Consider the following 27,891-nt stretch of genomic DNA (forward strand, 5'->3'; position numbering starts at 1 on the left):
TAAATTGTAAAAACTTTATTAGCAAAGAAAAGCGCATATTCACACAAGCAAACAGGCTCGTGTCTGTGTCGTGCTGAAAGCTGCTCAGATGTGATTGTAAGGCATGAATCTTAAACACAAACATCGCTAACATAAATACAATTGCTTGTCAATGTTTTTCTTCAAATGGAAAAATATGTTATTTAAAACAAAGTCACACTTTTTAGTCCCAGCGATTCAACAATGCTACAGAACTCTCAAAAGGAAAATGTGTGCCGTGACGACAAACTGAAAGAGTTGTGTTACATTTTCAGAAATGAGATCAGGTCACATTTGATGGCTTTTGAAGTGAAGCTACACTGGAACTAAAAAACTGAAGGAAGGTTCACATTGTAAAACTATTTCACATTATTGAATCAGGAAAGGAGCTGCATGGATTGTGGCTCAAAAACTCAGTGACATTGAATAACTGGGAAATTTAATTCCCGTAAAAAAAATGCCCAAAACAGAAATAGACCTGTAATTTGGATTATACACATTTGAAGGATTCATAAACTACGAGGACGGTTTCTTTCAGTGGAAAACAAGTTTTTCCTAAACGTACGAGCTACAACATAAGAGGGCATTTTCTGCTCACAAAAATAAATATTTTCAAGTCAACTTTTGTTTTCTGTCTTGCAAGATTGGGGTTCATCCTGAGTTACTAAATTTCACATGTCAAATATGAGAAGAAGCACACGAGTAAATGTCAAGGAAACACAAAAAGCAACTTTTTAAAGCACAAGCTAGTGATTTGGTTTTTGAGGACTCTTCAAAAGATGTCAGTTAGTTACAGAGTGGTATTGTATAAAAACTATTTCCATGGCAAACCACACAAAAATACATACAGTATATATATAGTTGTGTACACACATATATATATATTTATATATATACACACACGCACACACCACACATTTGCACAACAAAAACATACACAAAGAAAACTGGAAATAGCCCTGTTGTCATCTTGCATCACCTTTGAAGTGATCGGTTGTTTCTTTTCCACATCTGCACCTTTAACATTTTAAGACAATACAACAGAGACTTTGTCCCATCTGTCAGCATTCATCCTGAGGAACAGAGGCACATTCTATACGCATTAATAGCCTGTGGTGCTCTAATACTGAAGAATAGATACGGAGCAGAGGGCTTCATCAGGACCTGTAGTCTGGAGAGTACAGACGCGACCTGGGGCTGCCTTTTGGGTCGATCCTGGGTATCGTGTGGTTGAAGGAATTAGGCGAGTTTAAACCTGAAAGAAAAAAAAAAGAGCCAAAATATTATACAAATTCAGGAAAGAATCCACAGTGAAACGAAGCCGTCATTTTGTGAGAGAAAATATTATAAACAAGAAATAAGTGTCGCGGTTCGATTGCTAGAAGGCAATTTCAACAAACAGGTAATCCAAAGTGCTTTGCAAAATCTAAATGCGATAAAAGGCAAAAGATAAAAATCATTAAGATCAAAAGAGGTAAACAGTAAAACAGAATAATAAAAATACAAGAGTAAAAGTTGCAGTGCCGTGTAAGAAATGAGCAATCATTTGAATTAATAAAAGGCTGCAGCAAACAGAACAGTCGTCAGCGTTGATGTATAAGAACAGAGTTGCAGCACACCTGCAAGTTTGTTCTTGACATGCGGAGCATAAAATCTGAACGCTACCTCACAATGTTTAGTTTTGAGTCTGAAGATGGAAAGCAGACCTGTCACAGATAACTTGAGGGGTCTGGATGGTTTATAATGCAGTGGCAGATCGGTAATGTATTTTGGCCGTAAACCATTCAGTGCTCTATAAACTAACAGCAGTATTTTGACATCTATTATTTGACAGACAGGAAGCCAGTGTATAAAGTTGAGAACTGGAGTGATGTAATCCATTTTTTTCCCTCTTAGTGAGGACTCGGGCTGTGTCCTTCATCAGCTGTAGTCGTAGACACGCTATTATAGCCGTCTCATTGACTGTAGATAAACACATGGACAAGTTTTTCCAAATCCTGCTGAGCTATAAATCCTTCAATCTTTGATATGTTCTTAGGTGACAATAGGATGACTTTGTAAATATCTTTATGTGGCTATTAAAATTCAGGTCTGATTCCATGACTAGACCTAGATTTATAACTTGATTTTTAGCTAAAAAGATTTAGCCAAGCGCTGACTTTTAATCGTTCTTCCTTGCCTCTAAAAACCAATAACTTCAGTTTTATATCTGTTTAATTGAAGAAGATTTGTTCAATCCCCTCACTCAGTTTCTGTGGGATCATAGTCCCCTGGTGATATGGTTATGCAAATGTGTGTCTTCTGCATAATTATGGTAACAATTTTGTTGTTTTCCAGAATCTGAACTAGAGGGTGCAAATAGATGTTGAACAGAAGAGGACCCACAATTGAGCCTTGGGGAACTCCGCATGTCATTTTTCGCCACATAGATTTGTAACAGATATTGTTACCAATACCTACAGACACAAGGCATTCCCTGACCTCTTATGTAGGAGTTATAACAGCTAAGTACCAAGTCCCACACAGTTTACCAGTCAGTCTAGTAATATGTAACAATAGAAATTATAGTATATAAATATGGTATAATTCAATTATATTATGCAAATACCACTTGGTTTAAAGGTCCCAATAACCCGCTTAATTTGACTCGGTAACAGGTATGAATATCTCCCAAACATACTGTAGCAGTCAGAGCACGGGATTTTAAAATGTGACACCAACACTGCAGCAGCTTCCTTCATGATAAATGAGCCATGGTACACTGACACAATACTTTTTGCCCGGTTTTACATCTGAATGATCTTTAATTCATGATGGGTTAGATAGCAATTCTTCAGCATATCTATTCTGATTGCAGAATGTTTTCCTGGATACTGTCAGACACCTCATCTGCCTCTTGTAATTGATTTTCTGTTGAGGTTTAAAGCCTTGTTGTTTTTACAATTTAAAAATGTATTTTTGCTCGATTCAAGCTTCAAAGCCATAGAGTATCAAAACAGACTGCCATTTAATGGTATGACTGCTCTGAATGCATGTCTTGTACTTAATTCATAAGTAACTGTGTGGGAGTCACATTGACACTGCCCTACCTGTGATGGGTGGTGGTGTCCTCTGGTAGAAAGCAGGATGATAACTTTGTTCCCTTGGAGAGAACACAGTGTGGAAGACTGCAGAGGAAGAAATACAATTAATAACATACCATCAGAGTGTTTAGGGAGCTCAGCATAAAAAAACAAAACACCTCCTGGAAGTCACAAAAATGGTATCATTATAACATTAGTGTTAAACTCAGGCCACCACTGATGAACATAAACCAAGTTACAGGAACACTTCATGTTAAAGGAGTTTGTTAATTCCATCTGTCATGAAGGACAAGCTGATGCAGCAGTATACTGAAATTCTTCAAATATGAGTAAAAACCACACACAGATCATAAGTATTTGGACAGACATTGAATTTCAAATAAAATAATGGACACTACATTAAAAGGTGCCAAGTCTGAGCTTTAAGTTTATTTATTTAGGTTATGTCATTATTGAAAGAACTTTGTGTGAGATGCAAGCCTTTTTTTCTTTTTAAATTGCAGTTATTCAAAAGTAACTGGACACTAGGCTATTAAATGTTGTTTGAGCAGTGTGTTGTTTCAGTATCATTTATATGCACACAAAAAAACAACCCTCAGAAATGGCTAATGAGACTTGCACAGTGAAGATGAGTCCTTTTTATGACTGCACAGAAAGTAAAGAGCGCTCTCCGAGACGTAGGCAAGCCCGTTCCCTTGTCAATGATCAAGAGGAGACTTTTCGTCCATAATAATTTCAGGGTTCACCACAAGATGCAAACCCCTAAAAACCGAGTGGACAGGTCGAAGTTTGTAGAAACATACAAGAAAAAAAGTAGAGCTCTTGAGAAAGGTTCAACAACAAACCTCTATCAAAATGTTGGAAAGAGGGAAATGTGGAGAAGAAAAGGAGCGGCTCGTGACTCAAAGCACTGCCTCATCTGTCAAACATGGTGGCGCTTCGGTTAGCTGCCAATGGAACTGGCACGGTGGCATTTATTGATGATTTCACTGCTGACAGAAGCAAGAGGACGACTGCAGAGGTAAACAGAAGCATTCTGTTTGCCCAGATTCAGCCAAATGCATCAGAACTTATTGGACATTTCATCCTTCAGCAGGACAACCGTCCCAAACAGGTGGCCAAAGCAACCGAAGATGATGAATAGGTGGGATACACTCGAGTGGCGGAATCAATCATTTGATCTTGTTCCAAGGCAGCATGTATTCAACTTGATGAAGACCCGACCATAGTCAGAGACTCCACAACAAGCAAGAGCTGAGGGTGACCTGGAAGAACATCATCTGGCAGTTACTGACTGCAAAAAATGATCCCCTAAATATTAAACAAAAGGATTTTGTTACATGTCTATCTGTCCACTTATGTTTGATAAATTCTGTTGTACGGATCTTTTGCAAGGACTTTAATGTGTAAAGTGCCTTGAGATAATGTGTGTTGTGATTTAGCATAGTATAAATAATATATAATTTCTTGGATTTGAATAGAACCCCTCGTCTCTGGGTAATATGCATTTAATAACTTAGTAAATTCGAAAACTTGGCACGTTCTGTCCAAATATTAATGGTCTGGATTGTAAAGAACTACTTTCCCTACAGCCCTGCCCACTCTAATTGCAGAAAACAAATATCGAATAGGAATGACATGACGAAACTGAAAACGTTTTCCGTCGCATAAATGCCATCATACAAAACAACCCTTTATTTGTTATTACAGTTCGTCCAACTACCTCATAAGAGCATAGCAATCCAGACAGAAATGAGGTGACCCACCAATGATGATGATAGCTGTACCAGCCAGCAGAGCGAATAGGGTGCAGAACATCATCTGGTAGCAGTTTATGAAGCTGTGCAGGGAGTAGCCCCCCTCCATGATACCAACTGGAGGAGCAGCTGCTGAGAGAGAGTGGTGGACAAGATAACAGCCTGTCAAAACCTTTTGTGAGCGCTGAGAACATACGACACGCAAATAAATATTAGCTTTGGCAGAGAAGGATAATGATGCTTGTTGCTGCGGTGGTGGTGTCTGACATCTGACTGGAGCTCTGCGTTGTCAGTATTCCCGTGCAACGGGTTATTATATACTTTTTTTCCTCACGTTTAAACAAATGTTCTCATCTTAAATAAAAAGTGACAGCCCCGCCCCTTGTTTGTCCTGAAATTAGATTAATTTTGTTCTGAACTTTTTTTGGGGAAAGGTGACAGCCATGTTTCCTTTACTGCGACCGTGCACATACAATACACTTAAAGCAAGATGACTTTGTGGATTGAGGGTCAGCGACTTGACATATACACTGAAATGACATCTGACCTTGCATGGCAGCGCTGGGATCAGCAACGTGAATCAAATTGACTGGGATGACGACTGTCTGGCCGGTGGAAGGGCTGCTTATGGAAACAGACGCGGAGACTGCTGCCCGAGGGTCCACAGCCGTGACAGCGTACTTTGAGAAACTGGGGAAGTCATGATGTACCTCTTTCTCTTGGACAGCAATGTTGGGAGAGGTAGACACCACCTGAAAACATCAAGAAGTGTTGCATACATCTACATTACACATCAAAGCAAACAAATTTATTGAAAAAGTTTATGATAGTCAAAAAAGGAATAATGGCATGTTTTTGTGACATATTCTACTGTTTAAGCTGACCTCCATGTTGGACAGGGCCGCGATGGGGCCATAGACTGTGAGCTCAGCTGATGAGTGCAGGTTTGACAGCAGCAGCTCAGTCTGGTCTGAGTAGAGGCCTGGCTCTATGGGCAGCCGGGCGATGACCTGCTCCCCGGAGAAGGCGCTACCCTCCAGGCCTGCATTCACTAGCAGGTTGGTCATGGATATGCTGAGCACACGGGTCTGTTGGTCAGTCATGGGTTGCAAGGTCACAGAACAGATGTAGACCCCTGGGGCAGGAATGGACAGAGGTCAAAGGGATGGTTACAGATACAATTATTTATGTGGGCATTTTGGACAACAACTTCCCCCTCAGTTCTAACCTCTCAATATTCTCGGGAAGGGTCATTTTACAATCACAGCCTTGTTCCGGCCTTGTACACACACAGTTGATTCCATCAGGGATAAGCCAATAACTGGGGTAAAGTCCCAAACCCCAAACCCAATTAGACCACAGCTTTCAAGCAACAGGGAGTATACTCAGTTCAATACATCACCTCGACACCGTTTATAGTCACTGCTAAATTCATTCCAAGGGCAAAGCATGTATTGATTACAACCTTGTAAATAGTATTTGGCAGCCCTGCGTGAAGAGCATACACATAAACACTGTGGCCAGGATATATTTAGAGGTACTTTTATTTTTATAAAATGATGTAAATGCCAAAATATGGACACTTAAGAGAGAAGAATGTAGAGCGACAACCGCATTTAATAAATACATTTAACCACCACTTTTAAGGTAGAGTAAATCCAAACAGAAGGAGAGTCCCAACACCCAAATTGAGTTGCATTAGTTATCTAAATCAAGGTTACATTAAGTAATGGTTGTAAACAACAAGTAAATTATGTATGATGGATATAAATATGATGAAATAATTCAATACTGCTGAAACCCTCACAGTCTGTATGCAGTAACTATAGACTCCCTGCCTCTCTGACAGTGAACCTTGATCTCTGGCCTGGGTTCAGATGAGCCTTACCGATGCTGGATTCAAAGCTGGTGTGTGTTTTGAAGACATCATTAGCAGGGAAGTCAACAGTGTCAGTGGTGAAGCCGAGTTGGCAGCTCACAGACTTCTCAGGCTCCAGCTGTGAAATAGCTTTAGTCTGGGCAGAGGAGCAGGTTCCTGCAGGGTAGAGCAGAAAAGAATAAAAAATAGAAAACTTTGTATCTATTTATTAATCTTTAGTTTGGGACAAATGAGAATGGGCACACAGACAGTGATATAAAATGATTAGTTTTACATTTGGTAAAAATGCTTAATCGCTTTCTTGGAGAGAGTTGGACGATATAAATTATACATTTTTATAAATTATTTGTAAATATACAGTTAGGCTACAGTCAGGGAAGTTGGGAAAACAGGTGAAGCACCTGGCCTGGCTGTGTCCAAAGGTAAAAAAAAAAAAAAAGAAGAAGCTTCTCACAACATCCTCTAAAGCTAAAAAAAAATTAGCGGGTTAAGACTTTGTTTAATCCGCACAAAATACAAAGAGTAAACATGACAATTGGCTGTTTTACAACTATTTCTTGGTACTGAGCAGTTGCCAGGCAACCAGTGGACACTCCAGAAAGTTAAAGGTTGGTCGCAAACAGAAAGAAATGGAAAAAAAACAACTAACTGTCAAATTGATGTTGTGGTTTTTGTACACCTTTAAACAAACATGACATAATGAGTTCATTGGTGGGCTTTCCAGGTGTTGGGCAGTTTCTGTTAATGGTGGACAGGCTCAGGTGAGTTCTTTCCCCCCATCTTTGTTTTCAGCTAAATAGTCTCATATAGCCCAGACCTATCTCCACTGTACTGTGCCAGCCTGGAAGAATGGTCAGGCTGCACCCATTTATCATTCTGGTATAGGGGAAAAACCCTTCACTGAAACAGTCGTCCGATGGTAGATTCATACTACCATTCCGTATCGTGTCCATTAGACTATAAACTAACCGACTGCAGGCTTTACATTTCCTATTCAGATGTTTACAGTAGCACGTTTTTCTCATTTAAATTCCAGAGAAAAAGCAAATAAGAATAAAACTATTCCTTTTGCCGAGGCTTGAATAAAAACAAGTCAATTCATTACCTATGAGGTTGGTTCCTCTTTCTCTGGTACAAAGTTGAACCTTTGTCTCCTTGCCGTTCCTGACAGGTGTGGTCTGCGAGATCGCTGTCATCTTTGAAGGTGTTTCCACCACAACCTACAGCATCATCCAGAAAAAGGAGACAGCCAATGAATCCAAATACGATTCAGGTGTGCTTGGAATAATCACATTAGAATTTACATCCAAAGCTAATTGTTTACATCAATCACACCAGACTGTCGGTGAAACAAAACCAATTACAACACAGGTGAATGTAACATTACTGCTACTTGCATCAATGTCACCTCTCACACTGATAAAAAAAAATAAATAAATAACTATCTCTATTCAGTCTCTGGGTGAAAATGCCTGTCAATAATTTTCTATGAGATAAAAAAAAATACACAACACAAAATCTCATCAACTCTTGCCATTCTAATAGGATATATTCATTAAAATGTTCCTGTTACATTTAACTCACGAGAAGGAAGAAGCTCCACTGGATAAAGAGAGAGCTAATTAATCCTTTCCACGCACCATCATGTCTCAACAGTGGCAATGTCACACACACATGCTCAAACTGTAGTCAACATGTCCCTGAAAAGTGATGATGGATACACTAATACACCTGTTACACTCGTATTTGTGTTGATGACATATAGCTGAAAGATTGATACGGTATGATAAACTAGCGGAGAAGATCAAAATCTCTGGAGATGCCGTTTGCATAATTAGAACACCCGGTCTGTAGCCACGACTACAAGATGTACCACTTGATGCTTTTATCATGCAGCCTGTCAGTGAAGTACTACAGCTGAGATAGCTGTCACTACACGTAACATACCTCTCTGTAGGTTTTTAGAATGCCGGGTATCTCATAGTACACAGTAACTATCCCAGAATCTCTGGCTACCGCCACACCAGTTGTAGGGTCCACTTGAAGAACACAATTTGCAGAGGAGCTCCAAGCACCATGACTTCCTGTAGAGGAGCCAAGAAAAGAAATTAAATCACCCTACAAAACTAAAACTGTTTATGATATGCAGAGTAAAAAAATATTGACTTCTCCACAGCCAAAAGGACCCTTAAAATTTAAATAGACTTAACATAAACAATACTTTTTTTTAAAAAGAAAATTCAATAAAAACTAGTGGAAGAAATGCTTCTCATCCCTCCTAAATAGAAGGCAGCAATAAATACAATAAATGAAACTGCATAAAGATCGCAGAGCCCACACAAAAACAGATAACGTGACTCGGCTTTCATCTTTCGAGTGCCAAATCCAAAGCCAACATTTTGTTAACTGTCCAAATGTTTTCCTTCTGTACTTTCAGTTCGCAACGTGCGCTGCTTAAACAACATGTAGATCTCTCACCGTCTGGGCTGCTTAACTGGACATGGAAGCAGACCACATCTCCCACCACCAGTGTTTCGGCCCCGTGCATTTGGATAGCATGCACGACAGGAAGTGGAACAAAGTCCGCCACGCCCATGTTTGCGCTGTCCCACACTGCAAGAAGGGTGAGACCCACATTGACAGTTCTCACTGTCAGAGTGTGGTTACCAGGTCCAAGTCCCACCTGCACAAGATCATCTCTGCAGGAAGTAACAGATGTACAAAGTCAATTATGGCATAATTAGTGAGTGGTACTGCTGAAGAAAACTTTCTATTTTAATTTGACAGAATGAGCACTAAATATTTATGAAGTGCAGTCGAAAAATTGGCCTCCAAGGCTTTTTTATTAATTTTAGAAAATAAGACTATTTTTAAAAAAAGACACAATTTTCTTAGTATTCTTAAAGAAGCTCTTTTAAATCTAAATGCATATTTTGAGAGCATAACATACACATCAATATAAATATCAAATTATTATTATTATTATACACACACACCCTCCCCATCTTTTGCTTCCCCCGCACCTTCCATTGATTCTAATAAACTATTTTGCGTATATAAATGACTGAATGTTACTGAGGGGCTTGGTATACTAATAATTGGGCCAAAAGTGGAAAAACTTGCAGTACATGTCTTAGTTATGCGTTTAATTTTCTTCTGGACAAATTTTACATCCCATTTTATCCTACTTTTGGCTCCACAGCATCTGTTCTGAACAAATAAGGCCAAACTCTTCTGACCTGAGATGCCAGTACAATCAAATTGGCTACTTGGAGACTCATAGGATTTAATCACAGGCAGGTAATCGTAGTCCCAACACTATCAGCCCTTAACTACTGGTTTTGATACCTTTCCCCTAAAATTGTCTGTCAGCACCTGGAGAACAAGATAATAGAATCAATTTATTGTGCAGACAGATGAGGGAGTCCCCCATGGAAGGTGCGGCAACGCTCGTCTCTCTGCCCACCACTACTATTAATTCAGCTAAATCACTCAGGTGGAAACAACTCCATGTGAAATGAGGTTGAAGGAACGGCCCAGTAAATGAATGATGTGAAGTCCTGATAGAGCCAGACACGAAACCTCACCATGAACTCAACCGCTGTGGTTGGACTGTACAGATTGCACACAGCGTGAACAACGAGGAGCAGTATGGTGTATCAGGGCAGTGGCTAAGTATAGAAATATTGTTAAGTGTTATGGATATACGCTATTGAGCCAAAACATCATGGCCACCATCTGCTACCATGCTGCTGATCCTTCCTGTGCAGCCAAACAACTCTGCAAGACCGTTAAATGTGCCCTGTGACAGCAAGAGCTTCGAGGCAGAACCGTTGAGTCCTATATGTTGCAATTTGGAGCTACAGTGGATCAGAATTGTTCCAGCACGTCCCCCAACACATCGTTTGGTTTGTCTGTCCTCAGATCACTCGTCACTGCTGACTGAGAGCACTCAACATGCCTTGTATCCTCGCCAAGGTTATTCGCTTCATTTGAGTGGTCATTATGTTTTGACACAGGGGTGTAACTTGTGTGGAATATAATTATAGACATGCACCATGTCAAATACATTCATATATATATATATAAATAAACAATACCGTGTCGAGAATCTGTGGCTGTCATTTCTACATAGCAGAGAAGAATGATGAACATACGAGAGGGTGAGCAATTTATGGGTTGACATGACTGGTCTGTCAGAATTTGAAATAGTGGGAGACATTAGCTCACACGAGGGTGGGTGAGGTTGCACAAACAGATCACTCAAAGAGAGGCCTTGGTTCTCTCTGTATAAATAATGCCCCCCAACAGCAGGATAATAGCCTTTCAACCTTGGGGTATTAACCAAAGAGAACAACATATCCTCCTTCCTCTACTTGTCCAGAAGTCATGTTTCACTCCTTGAGTCACATAGTTTATGAGTGTATATCAGTAGAGGACAGAAACCCTCGACACATAATGAGAAGTGCCAAAGCACCTATAGGTTGTACGGTGACTGACCTGTTTGTGGAAAATGTGAGGTGGGAGTTGGAGCTGTGCAGGGTCTCTCCAGTGCTGGCATGAAAGTGGACAGTAAAGGTGAGTGTTGTTCCCAGGGGGAAGGCTTTCAGGTTCTCTCTGGAGTGCGTGTAGATCACGGTGCTTGTACTGAAGTGCACATAGGACACCGGCAGCACCTGAGGAAGAAAGGGCAGAAGTAATGTCACGATCAGTAACAGCAGAGACAATATCAGATGACATTTCAAGGGCCAGCGGTACTAAAAATGACCCTCTAGTGGACCAAAATAGGCAACTCATGGTTCAGCATGACATGTGATACATGGTTTCTTTTTGATACAATGGTGATTTATTTTTTTTATATAAAGATCTATAACAGCAGAATATCCTTACAATACTAGTTAGGACCTAATGAACACAAATTTCAAACTGCAAAGCTTCCACAGTAAAAACGTAAAAAGAGAAAAAGAAAAACAAGCCGTACTGTATCTTTAAAAAGAAAAAAAAAAGTCCAGATAAGAGGACCTCCTATTTTGAGATCAATTGCTTGAGCTAAAATTCTTCTAACTTCTGTGTTGTATATCACTGATACAACTCAGTCTATTGCAATCCATAATGCATAATGTCATATTTTTTGGAAGTTAAAAATTGCTGTACTCTGATTTACTGTTGAACTTATATCAAGTTGAGCAATTTGGAATGTGAAACATCTGCAACTATCAGCAGTCAGACAGCTGCACGAGGCCAGAATTTGGATTTCATCTTCAATATCCAGAGGATACTGCTTTTGAAACCTACAATCTCAAACAATTGAACTGACCTTCACAGCAAGGATGAGAGTTTGATTGACACCAAAGGTCTCTTGCGAGGTGATCAGAAGAGAAGATATGCCAGTGAGAGAGCCAGAGGAGAGGAAGCCCTTATCATCCACTTGAGCAGTAACAATCTGGTCAGGACAATCCAGCATCCGGTAGGAGAGTGTCCCCACACCATCTCTGTTAGCCAATCACATAAAGTTTCTCAGTTACATAACAGGGTTCTTTTCAATGCGTGTGCATTTAGAGTAGACAAAACCCACTGGACAGGCACATGCAACTCACCTGTTTGTCTGGAGTTTGAGGGCTGAGTTTGGAGCCATCAGTAACTCATCAGCCTTGATTTCAGGATTATGCATGTGCAGCTTGTCATAGACCTTGATCAAAGCAAAACGTTGAAACTCCAATTATTTGAGGGGTTTAATCATTCTTTGATGTTTCTGCACCAGTGACATGTCATAGTTTAATAATGTTTGAAGCTAGATGCATTCAGCTCCAACTAATCTGCAGTGTTATCGCTTCACAAAGTTAACAACTCCAGATTTTCCAAAGCTCAGCAGTTTCAGTGCTCTTCTGCCTTAAATGCCAGCGTTCCCCATTATGAAGCAGCAGGGGGACATGGTCACAATAAGCAAAGTAGTCCAAAAAAGGGGACTTAATAAAACGTCTTCATAAAATATATTTATGATACTGTTGATCAGGACACAAAGATACAATGTTCACAAGCAGTGTTTTTCCTGGTGTATCTCCACAAAGAGGGCCGTACCTGGATCTGGATCTCATCTCTGAGCTCCTGCAGATCCCCCATAAGCTGCCCAGCTTTGGGGTCAGTTACTCTGAGCACCACCTTCAACCCTGTCCGCCCTCTCGTTCTTCCAGTCACCCTCATCCCAAAGTTGTGCTCTGACTGAAGCTCCACGTTAGCCTGCATAAGACAGGGACCATTATGAGAATGGCAAAAATAGCAGCGGCAAATCAAATAAAGAGGCAACAGTGATGAGGAAGCAGGGACAAGGCAGAGGCTGACAGGGAAGCAGAGACAAGACAGATGCTGTTGTTAAAAAAAAAAAAAAATTCATACTGTAATGGAGGAACAGCATATCTAAGTCAATCTGATAAAAGGAACAAAGGCAAACAGGAGCCAAAAATATAAAGTGCTCAGTTGCAGAAATTGCATGTGATGTCAAATGCAAGAGCACAAATCCTGAGTGCAGCGTTACCTCAGTGTGTCTTGGCTGGACATCCAGGATGTCTCTCTTGGTGGTGGACCATTGGAAGGTGAGACCAGGTACAGCACTGCCAAAAGAGAAGGGCGTTTGACTGTTGGTCAGACCCATCACGTACACAGGCATCTGGAAAGGAGAGAAGATGAATAAAGCAATTGGAGAGTGAAATATAAACCATAAAGAGTGTGGACATAAAATGTATATTATGTAATACTTTTCAGTTAAATGAACTACCATCGCAAATAGTAATCAGTGATTAAAGCAAAAACAGCGGAATCATATCCCCCATTTATAGAATGTAAAACAGGTTACAGAGGAGGCCCCCACATCCAGAGGAACCACACCAGCTTATTACAGTGGCCCCTTTATTTCTGCAGTTCTGCATTGCTTGTTGCTTCCTATAGGTTTTGTGTAAAAAAAATGCAAAGGCAATTAAGAAAAAGGTTTTGTACAAGCCCTTCATGAATATCTGTGTTTGGGTCAATACCTGCACCACCTCTCTGGAAACCATTTGCTAGAAATCTGTCATAGTATCGGAGAACTTAAATCCCGGAGTAGTGCTTAAATTCTGAGTCTGTTATATATAATGTATTCCAAAACATTCATACCTGCGCTTCCGTCTTCAGTCTTGTAATAGGTGCTCTGATTCGAATGCCAGTCAAAACCACAACCTCGACTTCAACTTGATCCTGAGGAGAAAAGAGATTTAGCTCTTCACGTGTAAAAGCTAAGCGAGCAATACACTGGTAAACATAACAGATGTACATTTACCCGAGACACGACGACGAGCTTCCCAGTCTCTGCATCGACAGCTTGGACCAGTCCGGTCACAGTAACATTACCAACGGCAATACCCCCGATATGGCCCATGGCACTAACATATGCCACCTTCTCATCAGAAATAGAGAAAAGGATATTGGACTGCGGCTGAGGGCCACCCTCAGATGTGATCTATAAATGACACCAAGGATGAAAAGACAATGGAAAGTTTGACTAAAGAGAGGAACAAAAAATGTTTTGGGGGGGAAAAACTGAGTATCACTCTCACAAGTGATCTGAACCACACTGATAATTCAGTCAACAGCTTTCATCAGTGCTGCATCTGACAGTTATCTCAGCAATTATGTTTTTTATTTGAAACTACTCAAGATGATAAAAAATGGAAATCCAACACAAATAATGTGCAGTGCACATGTATTACTGATTTTAATGTTCTGCAATTAGGATGCTACTTGGAAAGATGGTTTCTAATTAAAATATGAGATGAGGCAAAGCACAAGCAAGCTGGATGTTTAAACCAAGAGCAATTAGTCCAGAAGAGTTCTGGCAGAGAGCTCTGTTAGGAGATAAACTGAGGACCAGATGAACTTTATTGGCGAGATCAAGTGAGGCCAGCTGTTTCCAGACATAGCCTGAGCATTATTATTATTCCACGTACCTGCATCATTGCTCCGATTAACAGAGTCATTTTCCTTGGGATGAGTTTGAATGGTGGAAATACCTAGAAAAAAAATAAAGTTTTGTACCACATTTGCAAGAGTCAAAATTTGTCAACCATGATTTCATAAAAACACTCCATTATACCTCTATTTGCTGAGGTGTGGAAGCGATTTTTCTCCCATTTTTATCCACAACAACAGCTGACAGAGTGGTCTGACCGATAGAGACACCTTTCACCAGGAAAACAGCAGTGTCGGTCTCTTTGGACTCTGAAAATGGTCTGTAGAAGGCACATTCAGAAATTAACATGAAGCCTTGCATGATCTTACATTCTCAAACCTAAACAGAACATTTCGTGTGACTTACTTCAGAGAGACGATCGTAGAAGCTGCCTTGAGTTTAAGATTCATAAATTGGAAATAACTAGCTGGGAAGGGCTTCTTGTTATCATCCAAGACTCTGACATAAGCTCTCACAGATTTGCCAATCTCCACCTGTAATTGAGATTAATTATATCCGTCAACAGGGAAATAATAATTCTAGTTCACAGGAAGGGCAAACCTAATGATGCCAGTTCAGGACAGGCTGACTTTCATCAAAATTGGGAAGGAAAGAGCACTAAAGGACCACCGTATTTAATGCACCCGAGGCATTTCAGGAATGTGTGATATTGATAATAGAGATTATCTAGTCAAGCACAGCCTGGACCCTAAAAGACGAAAGATTATGGGGCTGGAAACTCACCTTGTCAACCACTCTCACGTAAACCTCCAGGATGTCGGAGACGTGCACTGTAGCTTTGGCAGGTGCTGGAAAAGCCAGACAAAGGTCATGAACCATGACCCTCACCATGCCTGGATGGATGGGAGAAACCTGGGCACACACGGCAAATCAAAAATATTTTCTTTAGCAAAATCTCCATCTGAAACATTTCTGAGCACTGGTGCAATTAAATAGAAAAATAACTGTAGGGGTTTCTTGGAAATTATCAAATATGTTCTAATACATCAATTATGTATTGCACTGAATTAATTCCTCACAAATACAATCCAGATGTTCCTTCTTACCTGAGCTGTGCCTTGGCCCTCCTGGAATACCACCTCTGATATCCCTTTAACACTGGTGTTGACAAAAAAGTGCCCTGAGCCCTCTCGCAGGGCCAGGTTTGCCTACAAAACAAAATGCGGTCAATGCCTTGTGACAGTACTGAAAATGATTATATGACGAAAAAAAATGGCTCCACGATTCAGAAAAACTTAGTTCAATGTTGTTTTTTGACAGATAGCTGGACGCGCATCAAAGAGGACCCCTGACCACACTTACTTTTTACAATCCTCTTACATGGGTCACTAGCTGTTATTTAACCCCCACACCTGCCAAACACTGCTCCTACATTACCCAGGATTAAAACAGGAGGACCTGCTGAGCAAAGAGGGCAAGGGGTGCAAGTTTCCACTGTGTCTAGTGCAATTATTTAATAACATCTGACTTCATTCAGTAGTTACCGGTTAAATTAAATCCAATTTCATTGCTCCGCAAGGTTGAAAAGACTAAATAATATCCCTTATGATAAACTATCAAATTTAATTATATTTCTAAGTGGGAAAAAAGCCAATCCGTCAGTGTTCACACTTGTGATAATAAAGAGATTAGTGATGTGTGAGACCACAGCACCGATAACTCTGTCTTACCCGCACGTCTGGGTGGTTGTATATGGTCACTGTCTCAGGAGAAACCTTCACATCTTCAACCAACAGCAGCTCCAGAGTGGCTGAGACAGGGGTCAAAGGTTCATACTGTCCAGAGGAGGAAGATGAGTTCCAACGGAATTAGTGCAAATGGCTTCATATGTTACATGCAACACAAAGACACACCATGTTGGAAATGCCAGATGATAAAGACAAAATACGGTGTGAAAACTAAGTTGCAGCAACAGATTAAAAGGAAACAATAGAAGAAGATTAAATCTATGCAAATAGCCCAAGCAAGTGGTTACAAGCTCACTGGAAAACACCATCAATAAAAAGTTGCACCTCCACACTGACTACAAACCACACATTAATTTAAGATTCTAACATTTAAATTTAAATGAATTTAACATCTGTACCAGAGCTGATGTCTGTGTTGTCAAAAAACCTGATCAGATGAAGATCTGGCTGAGAGAAATATTAACATATGAAATGGAAATCTAACTAAGATGACTACTGATGTTCTGAATAATGTTTCATTCAGCTGCTTCTCCTTTTTGAGAGGAAGTGCAAATCTGTCTGATGTGACTTAGAAGTTGAGCCACAGTTTTTACTTACTGCACTAGAAACTTTGGCTGCTTCCAGATGTGAAACCTGGTAACCCAGAGCCGTCACAGTAATGGCAGCAATGCCTGTCTGTTGATGGACGAGAACTGTCTGACGTCCTGTCACAGAAAAAAGGAAACAAAGAGTGATTATATGAACACCAGTCCAAAGCTTTGTAATTAATAAACTATAGAAACAGAAAGGAAAGATATTTTTTCCACCTTTTACCTCATTGCTTTAAATCTAAGCCAACCACCCACACTCTCGTAAAAAAAACTCAATAAAATATCAAGCCAATCTTTTACCGTGGAGTTTCATCTGTTTGTTGCCATCCTCAAGCAGCTGAAGCTCCATGGGCATGGTGGGTTCGATACTGGCCAGTGACATTTTTGTTGATTCCCACACCATGCTCAGAGAGCTGAAGTTGTCAAACTTCCTTCCTTGTTGATCAAAAGCAGCCAAGTCCAAAATAGGGTTACGGTAATTTGAAACAGGCACCTAAAAAAAAAAAAAAAAAAAAAAAAAGAGTATATAATGAGTTCATTTTTCAAACACTTTACTTCTATTACAGAAGAACCTTATCAGTCATTATCATCCTTAAGATAACTCTTAAAGCCAATAAACGTTACTTTAGAAATATCGGAGGTAATATCAGTGGGCTATATAAATACCTCTATAAAAAGAATATGTCTAAAGACAGAAAAGGAAAGATTGTCGACTCTTTTAAAAGGGACCACATACGCACCACTTGTTTGTTCTGCTGCAGCAGCGGGCAGGTCAGGTCCAGCTGTGGGCTGGTGTACACCGGGGCCAGGGTGAGGCGAGATGGAGGAGCACATACAAACTGGACTACCACTGGCTCCACAGCAGGATAAGGATTGGTCACACTGGCCTTGTTCCCCACCATTACCTCCAGCACCTGAAGAATACCATGAGGACAAAATACAACAGCTGTATTTCTGTAACTTTTCACAGTCATCGCAGTGATCAAGTAAGCACAGTCCTGTATAGAAAGGGATAACATAAATAACTATAGATATACATTTTAAAGCAATTGTATTAATTGCCGAGGCTCCAACCTGCTCTCCCAGGGCCCTGCAGGTTGCTCTGATCCAGTGCTGATTATAGTTGTGAGACGAGGGACTGGTCACAGTGAGGCTCAGGCTGGCTTCGTCCTCAGCTCTCAAATTGCAGAAGAACTTTGAGGGCTCTAAAACCCATGGCCTTGGCCCGCCCTCAAACAGCATGTCCTTCGATGATCCCAGAGTCACCAAAGCCACAGATACAGGGTCAATCGCCTGCCAAAATAACATGTTAGATGAAAGGTCATGCATTTACAGCAGGACACTTTCAGCGTTGAAATCCTATTAAAAAAAAAGTCAACAGATTTTAGTGATCACATTGTAAAAAAAAGAAGAAAAAAAAAAGGAAGTAAGTCTGAAAAATGTCAAGGAAGGACATTTTGAAAGAAAAACTAAAAGATAATACATGTTACAAAAAAAAAAAAACCTGCATGCAATAAGAGCATGCATTCAATTATATATGCTTTGTCACTGTGGTGAAGAACTTGGCTGGGGAAATGCTAAGCTAAAATACCCAGTATTACACAGTGAGGAAACAAAACTGGGTCAACCTTTAGCTGCCAGGGCATAAGTGAAGAAACACTGTAAGAATGTCTGCAGTGTTTTGAAGAACCCTAACTACTCAATCCCGTGATAAACAATACACAGCCTAAAAAAAGGGGTGCATCAAACCACAAGTTACTGTACTGATAACTTGAATGTAACATGCAGGAAAACCACAGCGACTGTCAGCGGAGAAGATTTGGTCACCTCATCATTATACGTGTGATATTGTTCAAATTCAGCACTCTCACACAAAAGTCGAAGTCAGTTTCATTCTTACCAGAGCCCGTGCAGATAAAACAAATCAGTGTAGTGAATGTAAAATGCATAATCAAAATGCGCGGGAGAATAACACGCGGAGGAGGAAATGTCAACACTTGCTGATCTTTTCCTTTCTGTCTTAACTGCAGGGGGAGACTGTGATTGTGAATGTGCGCGAGTCAATTTGTTCCCTTGAAAAATAACAGCGACTTGGTGTTTTGAGGCAAGTTGAAAGAATAAAAGGAAAACACACCAAAGACTTGATTTACACCCCCCTCTACCCCCACACCACTTGACAGGAGTCATTCAAAGCAAGTGTGACATATACAATAGTATTTGTCACATACAAAACAAACAAACAATTATAAAATTATCCATAAGGAAATTAGCAGTTGGGCGCAATTTGTGCAAGTCTTGAGATATATCTATATATATATATATATATATATACACACAAAAGAACCAAAATAATATGCCTCAAAGTTCACAGTGAGGAAAGTCCTGCAAGGACGAGACCTGTGGACTCACTCTGAGAGGAAGATAGGCAGCGACCGTGATCTTGGCACTGAGGTGAACGTTGCTATGAGTGTAGCTGACGGTGAGCACGGTGTAACCAGGAGCCAGGGCCTTGGCCTTGACTCCACTGCAGTGGTCCTGGCCTGGAACCAGCCTCCCTGCATCAGGAGAGGACAGCGTTGGAGACAATTCAAGATGACAATGTGCAAATGAATAACAGTTGTTCACAAAAGTGTACCCATTTGTCTTCCTATTGTAGACCACACTGGGATACAGAGAGATCTTATTATTTTTCCCAGCATATTTTTCTTATAACAAAACACTACAGATCTGGCAAACAGAGGCCCTTTTGAGAGATAAATGTTGTAATGATAATTTAAAATACATAAAAATTTAGCAATATTTCAGTGTTGGTAAGGATCGTTCCCATACTGTCTATCAAGAACAGTCAACTCACAGTGTTTCCACTGAATTTATTTAGGGCTCAAAGAGTTGAAAAATTTCCAACACTAGGTTTTCATAGGACATTGTACAAAAATGAACAATAGTTTAAGGTTTATTTACTTTTTACAACAACCACCAACAATGAAAACAAAGGCTGCTTCTATACACTGGACTGTATTCTAATGTGAACCTCAATTTTTTATTTTCACTGCAACCTTACTAAATAAATAATAACTATGTTATACTTTCTCTCTCCAGTTGAACTACCATATACTGGCCAAAGTCCCATTAAATGAACATCAAGTGGTTAGTTACCTTTACTGATTACTATTCTTGCCGGAGTCCGTGAGTGAAAAGAGACACAATATGTGACGACTGGACCAGCTGCTACTCATTCGAATATTCTGTGAATTTTTCTTATCGTTTTTTGTTGTTGTTGATAATTCGTTGCTTCACAGTATGACCCAATCCAAACACCAAAACTCACCGTCTAGCAGCTGGAAGATGCTGTGGTTCTCCTCCTCAACCAGCAGGTCAAAGTTGGAGCAGTCACTCAACATGACTCGCTCTTCCTCTGCATCCTCCAGTAGGCCGAAAATCCTGAGGGGCAGATCCAGAACCTGGCCCAGCCTCGCCTCTACTGGGGAAGGGGCAAAGTCCATGGCGACAGGTTCAACTACATACACCTGGTAGAAAACGGGATCAGAAAGATATTGAAGAGTGTTAGAAGGAGGGCTGAGGATGGCAGTAAAATGAGGAGATTCTGTCTATGAGACAAAAATGTAGCTGTGATATATGGTTACTTTAATGGTCACACAAATTCATTTAGATCAGATAATTACAATACACAAGATGTCTTAATTTTTTTTATATCGCCATGATTTATAATAATGCATTGTAGAAATAACAATCTGTTGCGTTTTCAATCAACTTAAATATATTCATCAAGGATATGAAATGCAGCCATTATATACAAATATTACAGTGACAAGAGATGTTAATAAATCTTAAGATGAAAAATTGTAGTAGTTCCAAAACATAGATAAATATATTTTACTTTGAAATATTTTGTTCTAAAGCCCCACACTGATTAAAAAAGTAAAATTAAAATCATCAAACAATGTCATTAGGATAATCCCAGGTGTCAAAACTTCCATATTAATATCTTGTTTCCCATGTTAACTTACTTTCATTTGGCCAAAGTGTAGAGGGTTACGGAGATCGTGAGCATAAACTACACTGACACCAATGTTACTGACTGTGGTCATCACTCCCTTGACGGTCACCGTGGCAACAGCTGTATTGGAGGAAGTCCAGCTGAAATTTCCGCTCCCTCCTGTCGCCTGCCACAAGCATCAGAGAACAGGAGTCATCATGTGCAACAGAATGAAACCTCATATTTAGACTGAATGCTAAAATGACACAAAACATCATGTAGAGTTTTAAATATGAATAAAACCACTGACTTATACGAGGTGTCATGTCAGAAAGTCTTTCCTATGACAGATTCAAAACCACACAAGCACCAAGTTTGAAAAGGAATATTTACCAATATTGAGTACTGATAAGCTCCAACTTTGGGCTGCCATGGAAACGTGAGAATACTGGGACTAAGAACTATGGGGTTATAGATTTCCACATCCTGTTCATTGTGGACAGGGTTGGCGAGTGGATGGACCTTTCCACACTGAAACAGAACAGAGGCCACAGGAAATGATCAAGTTCTCTCAAATGAGGTGGAAGAAAGAGGTAAAAGGTTAATGCAATAATTATATGAAATCCACACTGGCAAAATCAACTGACTTGGTCCACAACATCTCTCAGGGTAGCATCAATGAGAGTTAGGCCGTCTTTGAGCGCTCTGACACGATGATGTGATCCATTCAGGGAAGACTCCAGGATTTCAAAATACTCCTCAGGAAAATCGGTGTCAATCCGGACATTCTGCAAAGTCAAAATAAACCACAGACAGATCTTTTAAATGCTTATGCTTACAATTTATCAATAGCTGGCACAAAACAATGCTGGTCACGGTGTGTGTCTCAAAATCTACAAGGCGCAATCAAAAAGGTTATAGACTGACACTGTGATGTGCACAGAGCAGGGGGAGGCTATCGCCTTCATGAGGTGATATTCCAAGTTACATCGCTTGATCAAAATTAGAATCCGAGTGAGCAGTGGTCACAAAAATGTGTGCAACTCAAGCAATATAACTCTGAATTCTCACTACCGAAGGTTACAGCTTCCCCCGGCTCTGCGCAGGTCATGGTGCTGCACTGCGTTAGCACACAACAAGAGCAGCCTTGAAACTCTTTGATTGCCACTCGTATCTTAGAGGAATATTTTCACATTCTCAAGCAACATAACGAGCATTCACTCCAATATACAACTAAAGCCATAAAAACATGAATCAAGTGGTTTTACTGAATCTTACTTACATCAGAGAGGTAAATTTTGTTGCTGGATTTATCAAATACTTCGATGAGGATATCGTATTCCCTGCCCGTTTCGAGAACCCAACTGTCTCCTGGGTGAATTTTAAAACCTAGAGAATACAGGGGTCAGCTTTATCTTTTAAGTAATACACTGAAATATTTCTTATTATCTTTTCAATAACGGCAACAAACAGACCTAGGTAGCCTGGTTCAACAACATACAGGGTGCTGTTGGGAAGGCGAGACACTCCTTGCATTCGAAGGCCTAAGTAGATGTTGCTAAGGAAAAGTAAGTCAGGCACACTCATACAATGACAGCTCTACACTTGCTTTGGTTTTATCAAATGCCCAGCACAACTTCCAGCATTTTGATCAGACTCTCTGCTCACAGATAAAAACACTTTAATCACTGCAGTTAAATGAGACAAATATATTATCAGCAGAAGTTGTCATGGCAAAGAACATTACATTATGCCATTATAATAAATGCTGGTGCGATTCGTCATAAGGATACTCTTGTGATCCAACACCACATTGATGTGTCCCAGTTGAACTGCTGTGACTGTGGAGGTGCTTTGATCCAGATCGGCCACAGCGACGTCTGCGTTTCCATTAGGGCCGACCACGCTATTCTGAAGGTGCAGTTCATACTGATCACACGGCATGGAGAGCTCTGAGGAAACAAACACAGCTTCGCTTCAGGGATGGCTTTTCAGAAAGACACAAGAGATTTGAAACTGAAAATATGGCACAGCTGCTCCACTCATCCGTGGCATCAACGACTCAAACCACATTTCACTGCATCATTTTGCTAAATTGGTTCTTGAACAAGAGAAAATGTGAATTTTAAGATTGAATGATGAACATCACTCTTCACTGAGCAGAGTCAGACCTGTGATCGTGCCCTGTCTTATCTTCAGGACTCTGTATTGGATGGAAGTTCCCGCCAGCAAGTAGACGTCATGCGCAGGACTCAGCAGGATGTTCTCTAAGATCAGCAGCCTCACCTCTGCAGCAGCCACATCCTGTGGTATGGATACCATGGTTACAGAACAACACAGCTTCAGCTTCCTGCCTTAACAAACTACAATTAACTGATAGCAGTGTTAAAAATACTGATGTAAAAATCACACCAATAAAACTAAAGTGCACATAGCAGCCAGTTATTCTTTAAATATTTTGTATATCATTACTTAAAACAACTTTTCTTTCTTCTTGGTTGCACAATAACTAGTTTTAACATTCACTCAGATCAAAAGTCTGACAAGAAATGCAAGCTGCAAATTCATTGTAGAGAAAAGTGCAAATTTTGAAATGACTGGCTATATTTCGTGTTTCACACAGAGGACCTAAATTTAATCAGAACTTCTTCTACTCCACTGATTTCAGTTTTTCTTTTGAAAAGAGACCAGAAAAGCCTTAAGGCTACCGATGACTGTAACAATAAAGTGCAATATTTCAACAGCCAAGAAATGTATCCTTTGCACAGCTTACCTTATACAGTGGCTCCTGTATTTTGGCCTTCAACTTAGCATGTCCTGTTTTCAGTCCTGATACCAGAATAATATCTCCCTGTTTCCCAACGCGCTCCATTTCAGATATGTATCCAGTGGGGGTGTATGTGGACTCAGAGAATTTAAGCACCCTTGAGGAGAGAAAAGGGACACATCAGTAAAAATATGCAAGACTGAACTCAGTGCGGCCTCCTCCATGTGACCTTCAAAAATGAGCAGTTTTCAGAGGAACCAAAAGAAATACTGCACTGGGAAAACGAGGATTGTTGTATCAATGGTTTTACGATTGGGTTAGCAGTCAGAGTCAGCTGATAACTTTGTCTACTTTAGGTTTCCTATTGAATTTTACATAAACCAGTGTTCAGTAGAGTTTGAATGGATTATTAACACTTACCGTAATGAATTGTAAGAGTCAGAGAATCCATTCACATCTACATCCTTCACTAGGGTCCAGTCAAATACTAGACCAGCGAGGGTGGTGAAGGTGTTTCCTGCAATATAAAAAAACAGATTTGTTTCAATATGTCTTTCTTCCACAATTCCTAAAACGAAACATGGGTATGTGAGAGTTGGTGAGGAACAGAGAATATCTGCATAGACCTTTCAACGTCCGTCATGAGACGGGGTTCACTATGCTTGAGTGCATAATGGACGCTGATCACACTTGTCTGAAAGCTCCCGGCAGTTACATTAGGAAAAACAAAACCAATAGGAATTTCATTTCAGGACGTCTGCTGACCTTCTGCAATCTACTCCATTTCAGGAGTCTAAGATGCACTTCGAAGCCAAAGCAAGCAAACAAAAACAACAAAACAAAAAAAAACACCACACCCTGGAGCAATCATCACAAAGAACCAGGCTGTAGCTACAGTTCATTAAACAAAGTGTGCCCGCCCTAAATGGAACCAGTCAAACAGAACAAACAGTGTTAGCATGAGGGGAGAGAAAACACTGCCGAGAGACAGCTCAGTCATCACGCCGAAAAGTCTTCAGAGCAGCAAATAAACAATACAATGTGGACTCCTCGCAATAGGAGAGCTGATTAATTCCAAGAAATGCTTGCAAATTACTCTCAATCTAAAGGGGGAATTCACCGAGCAAGAACACAAACAGCCTCAAATTAGAGAGATGCTATCCTTTCATAAGCCAGCATGTGTCACCTTCAGAGTCCAGTGCATGAATTTTGAGTGCCAGTGGTGAGTCCTCAAGATGTAGCTCCCGGGTGGTGGACACGATCTGGATCTCACTGATGATATCAACAATAGCATCACACCGCAGCACCTGTCCTGTGACTGCAAATGAAAGGGAAGACAAAGCAGTTTAAACAAAGTCCATGAAACAATGCGATGCTCAGAAATAAATCCTTTGGTGTTTTATGAAAGACGCAGTAATGCCTGGCGCGTGTCAAAGCATAAAATCTTCCTCCTGACTAAAACACTTTATCAGGAGTGTATGGTAATGACAGTGGTGGGTGATAGCTCAAAAGCTTCCTTTGCTCCGAGCAGAATTTTCTACAGTTATCATTCAAGTCAGATGTTGTGCCGTTTGTGGTTTGCCAAATGGGCTGTTGCATGAGTGACAAATCATATCAGATTATGCTTTGGTAAACCTGAAACGGCTGCAGTGAAATCGGGACATATTCAAAGTCAGTGACAGTGGTCCAAACAGATTACTGTTTGTTTGAAGGAGACATTTGAGATGTTTATATGTGAAAGGGCTAATGTGTCTGATTTTCACAATTACAATGCAAATATTCACAACTACCAGCATTTATGTCAGGCCAACAGTTCCACAGGCAACAGATGTTTTACAGCATTTCACAACAGCAAAAAAAAAGGAAGAATGAACAAAATAAATTGTGCAACAGGATGACGATTTGTATGATACTTTTTGGTAGATATTGTACATGGGTTTCTGTTATATGGAATATTATAGATTAGAAATCAATGTGATCCTAAATGAGTTCAATGAATCTGACACGACAGAGACAGTGAGACATGCTGGAGGTGCAGGTAACTGATTGAAGAATATGTCGTGAGAAAAAACAATAAACCACAAACATTTTTGGAAGGGACCATCACCCCATAAAAAATGTGATAAAGGATCTTTTATGATTACTGATAAAACCAAAATTTATGTGCAGAGGCTTCTGTAAAAACCAAGCCAACACTAGCATATTACACCTATTCAGGAAATCTGGACTGCTTGAACAAGTATCTCGGATAATTAATATTTAAGGAGCTTTTTGCATCGTAACCTAATAAAACATAATTGTACAAGCAGTTTCCTGAAGTCACCACTCACTGGATATTTTTACTCCCGAACAGTCAAATTTCTTCAGTTTCAGTTTATTCTCAGCAACAGAGATATATATAAAAAAAAAAAACAATTACACATACAAATAATGGTTTCCGAGGTATGCATGTTCCGTAATTTTGCAGATGTTGGTCATTGTTGGAAAATTAGGCTGCAATAATCTACATTTTCTTAGTTTTTTTCAATAGGGGTTGCATGCTTGTGGACTGTTTTAATTATTTGTATACAACAATGTAAACATATCGTATTGTTCTCGTTAACGTTGTTATAATCATGTCGAGACAAACACTTTTTTGACTCGTTGATGTAATGTTGTCCTACTGTTTCGCAGCATTATGGTATGACTTCATTACGTGTCAAATATACACAGAAACAGTAGGGAGAGGTCAGGGAACAACTTCAGCAATGTTAGTTTTGACAAAAATATTTGAATGCAAACTATTGTTTTTATGCTGGCACATAAAACAAAAATACCGTTATTGAAACGCCTCAATATCTTATCATATATATTATATCTGACAGCACTTTTACCAACATACCCACTTTTTTTTTTTTTTTTTTAAATAAACAGTAAAAACTCTTTGAACACTCGCCTTTACAAATTATTGCTTAAGCTATGAATTGAGAAGAAACCAAATTGCTGTATTTACCAACATCTTCAGCCAGAATGATGCTGGTCAGTCTGGAGGGCTGGGTGGAGAGAGCCTGAAGAACAGCCCTCCGGGAGCAGCCTCTGCCGGCCTCCTCATCCACAGCCTGGATGCTCGCTACCTCTGGTCTGGTGGAGGACCTGGAAGAAGAGGACCATCAAGAACAGGTCATGTACTTTGAGTGGAGCTACGTATTTATTTAGTCCTTCATTTGCCACAACAACAACAACACCAACAACGTCATTTCAACTTGTGCTCATTATACAAGGATTTTTTTTTTTTAAGTAGCATTTGGGTTGAGATGCCAATTTATTTTTTCAGATGGATAAATAAGTGAATTGAGGAAAAGCTAAGAAAAGGACATTACACATGGTCCATGTGGCCTCTTCGTGCCCTTTGCAATCCGACACCTGCGCGAAGCTACTCACCATCTGTAGCAGCCTTCAGTAGCTTCCAGCGTGAAGTTAATTCTCGTACTTCGAGCAAGCGGCAGCAACACTTTGGGGATATTTAGTTTCGAGCTACCCTCCAGCGGATTCACGGCTGACAACAACAACAACAACAACACCGACACCAGTAATTTCACCGGATTCATTTTCGACCCATGAGGCAACCACATTTATTGGCAGCGGGGGAAAAAAAAAAAAAAAACACAACGGTCGAATGAATGAACGCTAACTTTCGGTACTAGCTCGACTTCCTTCGGCCCATGAAGTGAGCTGTTTTGTGGCTCCGTGACAGACCTTCAGGTGAGGCTGGCGTCGCCCCGGTATGAAGCTGCGTGTCTTTAACCCTGAAGACGCACACGCTGCCTATCTGCCCCCCACCCCCCCTAGTTTCAGTTGGGAATCGAGAGTTGACCGGCCACCTGCTAATGACAGTTACAAAGTCCTCCCGGCGCTCTTCTCTTTGTTTATCCTCAGAGATGCTTCAAACACACAAAGCGACTGTTAATTTGAGAATTCACAGTTTTATATGAACGCTCAGCTGGAGAAGAATAGCTTTGAGATAACGCATGTTTTGTACAATACCCGCCATTAGCAATCATTTGACTTCCAGTGAGCATGCTGGGAGGAAGCGTCACGGACAGGGGCGGTGGGGGGGGGGGGGGGGGGAATGGA

At 40.3% G+C, this 27,891-nt stretch overlaps 1 protein-coding gene across 2 annotated transcripts; it reads right to left on the reverse strand.

The window, feature by feature from the left end:
• On the reverse strand, window positions 1-27,814 carry nup210 (nucleoporin 210). 2 transcript variants are annotated; one of them, XM_069723530.1, is made up of 40 exons: window positions 27,199-27,814; window positions 26,771-26,910; window positions 24,965-25,096; window positions 24,199-24,295; window positions 23,785-23,935; window positions 23,183-23,315; window positions 22,805-22,963; window positions 22,487-22,555; window positions 22,294-22,400; window positions 21,659-21,799; window positions 21,405-21,542; window positions 21,043-21,198; window positions 20,343-20,541; window positions 19,424-19,569; window positions 18,089-18,307; window positions 17,755-17,928; window positions 17,315-17,507; window positions 17,022-17,128; window positions 16,407-16,511; window positions 15,783-15,884; window positions 15,460-15,588; window positions 15,082-15,209; window positions 14,860-14,995; window positions 14,714-14,776; window positions 14,047-14,226; window positions 13,884-13,964; window positions 13,270-13,401; window positions 12,816-12,974; window positions 12,335-12,426; window positions 12,055-12,229; window positions 11,238-11,413; window positions 9,216-9,436; window positions 8,685-8,821; window positions 7,843-7,957; window positions 6,747-6,893; window positions 5,743-5,993; window positions 5,406-5,610; window positions 4,868-4,987; window positions 3,108-3,185; window positions 1-1,273 (listed from the first exon to the last, which is right to left on the reverse strand). In XM_069723530.1, the coding sequence occupies exons 1-40, from the start codon at window positions 27,387-27,389 to the stop codon at window positions 1,176-1,178; spliced, it is 5,682 nt and encodes a 1,893-aa protein (XP_069579631.1). In that variant the 5' UTR covers window positions 27,390-27,814; the 3' UTR covers window positions 1-1,175. The 2 variants fall into 2 exon arrangements, with proteins under 2 accessions (XP_069579631.1, XP_069579624.1); XM_069723523.1 differs by having other exon boundaries at window positions 4,868-4,990.
• Between the last annotated feature and the right edge of the window lie 77 nt (window positions 27,815-27,891).

The sequence above is a fragment of the Brachyistius frenatus genome, unplaced genomic scaffold, assembly GCF_029030835.1.
Source record: "Brachyistius frenatus isolate BFR_SWC_R1_liver_20210118 unplaced genomic scaffold, ASM2903083v1 Contig_6, whole genome shotgun sequence".
Taxonomy (NCBI): Eukaryota; Metazoa; Chordata; class Actinopteri; family Embiotocidae; genus Brachyistius; species Brachyistius frenatus.

Bases quoted from the DNA above. Each gene is read 5' to 3' on its own strand.
- nup210 (XM_069723523.1), bottom strand. From the start codon at position 27,389: ATGTGGTTGCCTCATGGGTCGAAAATGAATCCGGTGAAATTACTGGTG. The intron at 14,996-15,081 runs GTAAGTCACACG...TGCCTTCTACAG, and splicing joins TCTACGATCGTCTCTCTGAA to ACCATTTTCAGAGTCCAAAG. The intron at 7,958-8,684 runs GTATGTTACGTG...ATGATGCTGTAG, and splicing joins TTCTAAAAACCTACAGAGAG to GTTGTGGTGGAAACACCTTC.